The 10,040-nt window shown below is 42.4% G+C and overlaps 1 protein-coding gene across 1 annotated transcript; it reads left to right on the top strand.

Moving 5' to 3' along the window:
- Nucleotides 1-3,505: 3,505 nt before the first annotated feature.
- LOC306918653 (delta-aminolevulinic acid dehydratase-like) lies at nt 3,506-4,780 on the top strand. The gene has a single exon (XM_079531541.1). The coding sequence runs from the start codon at nt 3,542-3,544 to the stop codon at nt 4,535-4,537; it is 996 nt and encodes a 331-aa protein (XP_079387667.1). The 5' UTR covers nt 3,506-3,541; the 3' UTR covers nt 4,538-4,780.
- The last annotated feature ends 5,260 nt before the right edge of the window (nt 4,781-10,040 follow it).

Raw genomic sequence — 10,040 nt, 5'->3', positions numbered from 1 at the left:
CAATATGTCAAATGTAATCTACTTTAATATTTCTATAGTTGAGTCATCACAAATCTTGCAGCACACAATGCATAGACTGAGTTGTCTTTACGCGGATTTGAACACACAACCTTGTGGTCCAACGGCGAGAGCTCTACCAACTGAGCTATGCAGACAAAGTCAGTTGACTCATTCTAAACAGTAACATCATTCAGTATTCATATAGGTATTAGGTGCAGAAGAAGTTTCACAAAACAGCAATTTTCATTGGTTCATAAAAACTTCATTTTTTCACTTAGAAAAAATTCTAAATGGACATTTATGCACTTTATAACTGATTTATGTCAACTCCGTCAGACACACTAAAATCCCTTTTATTTGAATTTGATAATTTCAACAATACTATAAAGTCCTCAGTTATCTTATAATGGCTTTTAGTAGTCAAGTTAAGTAATACAATTAATTTAATATTGTTTTATTCCAATATCACACTATTATGAAATATCCCATTTCTCAAATCCTTCATTTTCAACCTTTACTTTCAATATTATAACATAAAAACCATGTTAAAAAAAATAAAAAGCATCATTAAGTAGTATTTCAGTTGGTGTTTCAATACATAAGCACAAAATATTTGACATTGAATCATCTATTTCTTTGGAAATTAACAAAAACATCATGTGACCAACGTCTGACGGAGTTGACGGACATCTGACGGAGTTGACAAGTTGAACTGATTTAGGTTCTAGACCACCTAGGATCTTGATTCTGGTAACTAATCCCACATTTTCATGGATGAGGAATGCAGTGGTACTATTTAGATTTGCCCTGTGACCATGGCAGCCATTTTTCAAAATGGCCGCCACCTGCTGTTACTTTACAATAACTCAAGTTCTACACCACCTAGGATCTTGATTCTGGTGACTAATCATACATTTTCAAGGATGTGGGATACATTGGTACTATTTAGATTTGTCCTGTGACCATGGTAGACATTTTTCAAAATGGCCGCCAACTTTCTGTTATTTCCCAATAACTCAAGTTCTACACCACCTAGGATCTTGATTCTGGTGACTAATACTACATTGTCAAGGATGAGGAATACAGTAGTACTATTTAGATTTATCCTGTGACAATGGCAGCCATTTTCAAAAATGGCGGACCTGCTATTATTTTACCAATTAGTCAGGGAATATTATCAGAATGTCAAATCTGGGAATACATTTCTTACCAAGAATTTTCTTGTTTGTAAAGGTGTCTACTAACATATCCCACATTGGTTTCTATTGAACCACCCTAGGGGAATTTTTGACAGCTGCTGAAAGTTGGGTACCATCAACAACCAATATAAGGCTAAATGTTCTAATTTTCATTATGCTTTAAGTAGCATGTGGCATGTCAAACGAGGGGGTTTTCATGATTCTGAATCCATTCCAAGCATTAGTTTTGCACGAAAAACACTCCTTGGGCTAAAAACGGCCATAGCCATCATCACAGATGTGATGAGGTAAGCACATTTGGGCACATTTGGGCAAGTGGCTATGGCCAAACTAGCGGGTCTATGGCCAAACTAGGGGTCAAACTCCTTGGGCTAAATTCGGCCATATCCACTTGCCCAAATGTGCCCAAATGTGCTGACCTAATCACATTTGTGATGACGGCTATGGCCGTTTTCAGCCCAATGAGTGTTTTTCGTGCATAGCTAATGCTTGGAATGCATTCAGAATCATGAAAACCCCCTAGTTTGACATGTCACATGCTATAAGCATAATGAACATTTTGCCTTATATTGGTTGTTGATGGTACCCCAACTTTCAGCAGCTGTCAAAAGTTCCCCTAGGGTGGTTGAATATAAAGCAATGTGGGATATGTTAGTAGACACCCTTCCAAACACATTGGTGAAGAAAATTCTTGGTAAGGAATTTATTACCAGATTTTATTAATATCCCCATACTAAATAATGTTCTAATAATGTTCTAGACCACCTATAGACCCGACTTCACCAACAGAGACCCGGGTGACACCTAAACAACAAGTTTGGACAGCCCCACGAATTAGTGTTACGGAAAATAGCAAGTGTCTTGGAGGCAGCCAACATCTGTCGAGGCGATGGGGTGGCCTTTGAGAAGTTTGCGCTTCAAGTACAGTCGCTGGTAGGCATGCTAACAACCCTAGGCCCAGAGGGAGACACAGCACTTAGATGCGGCTCACAAGTTGCACGACTCCTCAACAAGCTGCCACCAGAGATAAGAGTTGAATTCCGCCGCACAATGCTCTGCGGCCCAGGAGCAACCAACACCCTGTTGGAGTTCTCGGAGTGGTTGAAGCACGAGTCCTAGCCATATAGCCTGTGCAAAGGCAAACACCTTGAAGTCCTGCTTGAGGTGAACAGTGAGCGAAAGACTCTGCCTCAACGGAAAACCTGAAGATCTGCCTTCAGAACTATCAGGCAGGATGTGCAGACACTGAAGGCATCAGTGTCGTTCTCTGTGTCCCCAGCATGTCAACCAAAGCAATGTTACCAAATCAAAGGAGCCTTCACCTCAAGTCACCTGGGGCTGGGTGAGCAATCGTATCCTGTATCTAGCCTCACAACTAAATACAGACACTTGGCCAGACTGCCGCTACAACGGTTTGAAAGGGTCAAACCCCTCATCCTGATTGGGGAAGACCACCCCACCTAATCACACCAACCGAACAATTGAGGTTGGGGCCTCCAGGTGGGCCAGCAGCCATCTGCACAAGACTGGGCTGGACCCTGCAGGAAAGCAATCTCCAGCCAAGACAATGTAAGAGCTCCAGAACACAGAGCTCATGAGGACGGAGAAACACTGGCAGGAGGCCACCAAGATACAACGCCCAAGAGACCCAGAGTGTGCCACCGCTCGCAGTAAGGAGATCAACTGCTGCAGCAACGATGTCATGAAAGGCAAGTCTCTACCAAAAAACCCCTGAACCTAATCGGGGTGTCAAGAGACCAAAGTTTCTCCCCCACAGTTCCCTGCAGTGGCCAGTGAAGTCAAACTGTGCGTCTGTGCCTGAAAGGGACAAGTCAAAGGCCATAAAGCCCACCTACTGTAATGTCCTGTCAGTAGCAACTCAACCTGCACCTGAAATAAGCCCTGACCCCTCCCAGAGAAAGTTCATCCTTGAAAATGTAATGATTAGTCGCCAGATCCAAGATCCTTGGTGGTCTAAAACTTGAGTTATTGGTAAAATAACAGCTGGTTGGTGGCCATTTTGAAAAACAATGGCTTCCATGGTCACAGGACAAATCTAAATAGTACCACTGTATTCCTCATCTTTTAAAATGTATGATTACATTGATTAGTCACCAGAATCAAGATCCTAGGTGGTCTATAACTTGAATTATTGGTAAAATAACAGCAGGTTGGTGGCCATTTTGAAAAACAATGGCTGGCATGGTCACAGGACCAATCTAAATAGTACCACTGTATTCCTCATCTTTTAAAATGTATGATTAGTCACCAGAATCAAGATCCTAGGTGGTCTAAAACTTGAGGCAGTAGATCACGGCAAGGAAGCACCAAAGGACAAAGAGATGCAGACAGTGGTAGAGTCAGTTCTTCACAGTGGATATTTCCACCCAACACTCCGCTGCTGGCAAACTGCTGCTACCACTTTGAGGCCCGAGAACCTCATCTACCCAATTTTCATCACAGACAGTGAAGATGCTGTTGAGCAAATTGCCAGCCTACCAGGACAAGCTAGATATGGGGTGAACAAGCTTGAGGGAATGCTGCGGCCTCTTGTGGAAAATGGCTTGAAATGTGTGTTGATCTTTGGTGTACCGGCAAAAGTGGAAAAGGATGAGCAGGGCTCTGGTGCAGACACTGATGATACACCTGCAGTGCTGGCAGTGAAGAAGATCAGATCCCTATTCCCTGACCTCCTGGTGGCTTGTGATGTCTGCCTGTGTCCGTATACATCACATGGACACTGTGGCATTTTACGAGAGGATGGCACACTTGACAATGATGCCAGCTGTCTACGTCTGGCAGAAGTGGCAGTGTCGTATGCCCAGGCTGGTTGCCACATCATTGCTCCGTCTGACATGATGGATGGGAGAGTCAGAGCCATCAAACAAGCACTGATGTCCAATCAGTTGGGCAACAAGGTGTCAGTGTTGAGCTATAGTGCAAAGTTTGCTTCCTGCTACTATGGTCCCTTCAGAGATGCTGCACAGTCCAAGCCTGCATTTGGAGACAGACGCTGCTACCAGCTACCTCCTGGTGCAAGAGGTCTGGCCCTACGAGCCATGGAGCGAGATGTTAAGGAGGGAGCCGACATGCTGATGGTGAAACCAGGACTCCCGTATCTGGACATTTTGAGAGAAGTGAAGGACAAGCACCCTACTCACCCCCTGGCGGTGTACAATGTCTCCGGGGAGTTTGCCATGTTGTGGCACGGTGCCCAGGCTGGAGCCTTTGACCTGCAGGCGGCTGTAATGGAGGCAATGACTGCCTTCCGCAGGGCAGGTGCTGACATCATCATCACCTACTTCACACCCCAACTACTCACCTGGCTGAAACAGTGACACACATTCATCCAATGGAGAAACACTGGACCAGGACACACACTCTTTGTTTTTACCCCCTTTTTTCAACATTGGTTACAGTCTTTAGCCTTGCGTAGCCAGACTTATCTGCCGTTGCAATGCAAATTGCCAACCCAACACAAGGACAACACAAGAGACGGTCACGGCCACACAGCCAACTCAAGGTACGGCCACGGAGCCGACTTGGGGACCCAACGCAGCTCCTCCAAGGAAAACAAACAAATTAACGGAGCTGAACGTGAATCCCCCCCACCGCCCACCCCTTTTTTTCCCTCACTGTATATGTTTCTTTTCCCTTTTTACCTCCTTTATGATGAATTCCTGTTCTGTCTATAGAAGTGTCTATTTGTACGTCTCTAAATGTTTTGATGATTTGAACATGGTGGACCCTATTGGAAACAAGTGTAATGCTTAATTGGGTCGTCCACTCACAGTTAACATCCTTTGTATTGAGTTTGTGCTTGAAATGTACTGTAATTCTGCAAACTGTTAATAAATTACTGTTAATAAGTTATTGTAAAATAACAGCAGGTGGCGGCCATTTTGAAAAATGGCTGCCATGGTCATAGGGAAAATCTAAATTGTACCACTGTATCCCTCATCCTTGAAAATGTAATATTAGTCACCAGAATCAAGATCCTAGGTGGTGTAGAACTTGAGTTATTGTAAAATAACATCAGGTGGCGGCCATTTTGGAAGATGGCTGCCATGGTCACCACGAGACAAATCTGTGATGGCCCTATAGCCAAAAATGTTCCTTAAGGCATGCTTTAACTGTCTGCCAAATTAGAATACTTCCCATTATTCAAAAACTATCATTTTATTGTTTTGGGAACACTTTTGTCAACTCCGTCAGATACATGTCAACTCCGTCAGACACAAAACCTGATGGAGTTGACGTCTGACGGAGTTGACAAAATGGCATTTGTTTTCATCTTAACCCTCTGTAGTACAATTTATCCATTTAGTTTTTTTTCAGTTGTTAGCTAAACCTAACCCTAAACTAAAATACTAAACATTATTTTGGAATTCTTAACAAAGATCATAATAATGTCCTGACGGAGTTGACATGTAAAAGCTGTGACCACATTGATATCAACATTGTTTGTTTAAAATATCAAACAATTGAATGCTTGTCAGACCAGGTGCTCCACTGTTGCAACAAATATAAACAGGACTTGGAAAAGGAGTCTTCAGGCTAAATCTGTCGACAATATTTTCTGATTAATTTAAGACTTTCAAAAAACCTGACGGAGTTGACGGAGACGTGGGACACACATTTGATATGAGATATTTAATTTAAAATATAAATTAAAATTAACTGTGTATATTGTTTGCTATGTTGTTGACAATCTACTTTCATTTAGTATGTATATTTATGTGATTGTGACAGTATTAGACACTTTTTTGGCAGTTTGAAATTGTGACAACTTGCTGGGGACAGGCTAAATACAGGCCTTTTTGGGTACAGTGCCTGCTTTTAACTAATTTAGATGGCATATGAAAAAATATATAATGAAATTAATGGCATAATAATACACAACTGTATTACATTTAACTTTGCAAGTGCTTTTATTTTTATGAATTAATTTATTTTTAACATAAATAAGGCTCTTATGTGTGGGACATGTTTTTTCCACTTTTGTGACACAGCCTGGCTGGTTTTGTCATAACATCGGCAACCATTTGTTCAGTTGGACAATACTCGAGAATCACTTTACCATCATTGACAGTTGATCTTACAAAGTGGTATCTTATGTCAATATGTTTTGACCTCTGTCTCTGTACAGGATTTTTAGCTAACGCTATTGTACCTTGATTGTCCTCGTAAATCTTTGGCTGCATGTAAAGAAATCCATCAATACATTGTAACAATTGAATCAAATACAAACACTCTTGTAGAGTTGCCGCTAAAGCCATGTACTCAGCTTCACAAGTTGAAAGTGCTACGGTGTATTGCTTTTTAGACCTCCATGAAATCAAAGGGCCCTCTGGGTTTAGGCTGACACAATAACCACTAGTGCTACGTCTGTCACTTGCATCTTCTGCCCAGTTTGCATCACTATATGCTATCAAGCCTAGTTCCTCACATTTCCTATCGCATAAGGATTTTTCCCTGGTTCCCTTCAGATATCTCAGCACATGTTTCACTGTGATCCACTGCTCTTCTGTTGGTTTAGAAAAATATTGTGAAAGTTTTCCCACTACAAAACTCAGATCTGGCCTGGTACAAGTAGTCAAGTATATTAGACTACCCACAACTTCCCTGTATTTTCTCACATCCCCCAATGACTCACTGCTGTCAGTGTAGTTCAGCCTTGCCTCACAGGGTGTTGTTCTTGGCTTGCAGTCCTGCATGTCAAATCTAGTCAATATTTTGTCAACATATTTCCTTTGTGACATAGTCACATAATGTTCACCTTGTTCAAAATCAATACCAATGAAATGTTTCAATTTGCCTAAGTCTTTCATTCTGAATTTTGCTGTAAGCATTTCTTTGACATCAATCATCACATTGTCACACATCACTTGCTGCAATTATTATATCATCGACCCAAAATAAAATGAATACCTTTTGATCCTTCATTTCCCTTGTGTAAACACAATAATCAACTGGGTTCTGAATAAATTGATTTTTAGTTAAAAAATCATGCAACATCTTGTTCCAATTTCTCCCTGATTGTTTTAAACCATACAAAGATTTATTTAGTTTACACACCAGCATGTCCCCATTCTCAGATGTAACTTCATATCCCTCTGGTTGTCTCATGTAAATCTCAAAATCTATTGGTGCATGCAAATAGGCCGTTTTGACGTCCATTTGGTGTAAGATCATATTCTCTTGTGCTGCCTTTTGCATCAATACCCTCACACTAGTCTGGTTTGCCGTTGGTGAAAAAGTCTCTTCATAATCCACACCTGGTTTTTGATTGAAACCTTTGGCTACATAACGTGCCTTGAATTGTTTAGATTCATCTGCATTTGTTTTTAAAGCATACACCCATCTACCCCCCACTATTTCTTTGCCTTCTGGCAGTTTAGTCAGGGTAAACGTGTCATTTTCCTTTAGTGATTCAATTTCCTCATCCATAGCTCTTGCCCATAACTTAGAGTCAGGTGATGCCATTGCCTGCTTTACTGTGTGTGGCACATCACAAATGACTCTATAACAATAATCAAAGGTTATGTCATCTAGGTCATCAGATTTTACTTGACACTCATAATCCTTTAAATACTGAGGTGGTTTCACTTTTCTTCTGGGATATGTTGCACTCTGGCCACTGTCACCTGCCTGAGCACTGACCAAATCATCCATCTCCCCTGGTTCTTGTTCCTGTATCTCACTGGTTTGGCCATCTTCACCTGCCTGAACATTTGCCAAATCACTAATTTCAACCACAACCTCTTGTTCTTGTGTCTCGTTAGTTTCCCTATCTTCAGGGAGGTGGTTTACAGTCCTTCCCCCACTGCAATCATCATCCCAATCTGTTTGGGTCTGAATCTCAATGACATTCCTTTGAATGAACTTTACCAATCTGTGCTTAGTTACCTTCCCAGTGTCGGGATAAAACACTAAATAGGCTGGGCTATTTTTATCATATCCTATAAATATCCCTTTTTCACATTGTGAATCCAACTTTTTCTTATTTTGTTTATATGCATAGCATGGGGACCCAAAAGTTCTCATTCTTGAAAGGTTTGGCCTCTTTCCTGTCAGCATGTAATATGGGGTCTGTCCTACACGCTTATTGAAAAATCTATTTCGGATAACAGCAGCCGTCATTACCGCATATGTCCACAATTCCCTTGGTAATTTGCACTCAATCAGCATACATCTGGCCATCTCAAACAGCGTTCGCAATTTCTTTCAGCTGTCCCATTCTGATGGGGTGAGTATGGAGCTGAGGTCTCATGTCTAATGGACTTTCCGCTTAACAATGCCTGAAAGTGACCAGAAGTATACTCAGTACCATTATCCGAACGAATACACTTAATTTTCCCATAGGGTGAAACATCGGCAATGTACTTCTCTGTAGCTTGGACTGTGTCACTCTTAGATTTCAAGAAATAAACAAAAGTAGCTCCTGAATAGTCGTCAGTAAATGCTAAAGCATATTTGAATCCGTCTTTAGCCGTTGGATCAATTGGTCCAGATAAATCAGTGTGTACAAGTTCTAGTGCTGCTTTAGCTCTTTGGTCTGGTTCTCTATTTCGGCTCTGAGCAAATTTACCTTCTATACACACATCGCATGACAACTTGGAAATATCAACCTTGCCTTTAATTTTCATACCATCAGTTACATTCTGCAGTTTTAACACATCTTCGTAGTTGCAATGTCCCAGAATCTCATGCCACGTCTTGATGTCATAGCACCCATGACATTCATCAACATCAATACTCTCATCAACGGTGTTTACATAAAACAACCTGTCATGTACCTTAATGTCGAATGTCGTGCCGTCTCTCTGGATGAACTTGTTCTGTCCCTCTTTGAAGATGAATGTGGCTCCATTTGATGTTGCTGCGTTGACTGAGAAAATGTCTTGGGGAAAGGATGGAACATACAGCGCCCCCTTCAGCATCGTTTCCACCTCTCGACCCTTGGTATCTCTCAGGTAAAACACTGCAGTACCTCTCTTCAGCGCTACGCCAGAGGCCCTCACTCCATCAGCCATCTCCAGAACATTCCTCCGTGGCTCGAAATTCTCATCGAAGTTTCGGAACTTCTTCACGTCGGTCACAATATGTGACGTAGCCCCGGTGTCGACCATCAGCCCTCTGCTCAGAGTATTACTCCGACAAAGTCTCTGCTTCGGTCTCCCGGCGCCGTCCGAGTCGCGGTTCACCTGGCCCACACCGAAGGCGAACGTGTGCTCCTCTTCATCCTGCGTCACCTTGACGTTGTCTTTTCGTCTTCTCCATCTACAGTTGGTGTCGTTATGTGTTAGACTTCTGCAAAGACTGCACCACTGTCTCTGTTCTCTCTGACCAGCAGCATCTCCGCACTCAAACGATTTGTGCCCCCTCTGGCCGCAATTATAACAGGACAGTCTGTCTTTTCGTCTTCTCCGTCTACAGTTGGTGTCGTTATGTGTTGGACTTCTGCAAAGACTGCACCACTGTCTCTGTTCTCTCTGACCAGCAGCATCTCCGCACTCAAACGATTTGTGCCCCCTCTGGCCGCAATTATAACAGGACAGTCTCATGTCGTTGTCCTTGCTTCTTAGTCTCATCACGCTGTCATCCCCGGAACTGCTACTGAACCTTTCAGTGATCTCGTAACTCCTCAGTTTGGCCTCAAAGTCGGCAAAGGTGATCCTGTCGTCACTCTGTGCGATGTGGATGGAAAAATGGCTTACACGATTCTGGCAGCCCCTTCAGAACCATAGCTGTTAGCAAGCCATCACTCAAAGTCTCTTCCGCATTCCTCAGTGCCGTAATCAAAGTTCCTTTCATCTCTGTCAAAACGAATTTGGCTCC

The sequence above is a fragment of the Electrona antarctica genome, assembly GCF_951216825.1.
Source record: "Electrona antarctica genome assembly, contig: scaffold_59, whole genome shotgun sequence".
Classification (NCBI taxonomy): Eukaryota; Metazoa; Chordata; class Actinopteri; order Myctophiformes; family Myctophidae; genus Electrona; species Electrona antarctica.
Note: the sequence above shows the minus strand (reverse complement) of the source record. Positions and strands in the feature narration are given on the sequence as shown.

Coding starts and splice junctions, on each gene's coding strand:
- LOC306918653 (XM_079531541.1), top strand. CDS start 3,542: ATGCAGACAGTGGTAGAGTCAGTTCTTCACAGTGGATATTTCCACCCA.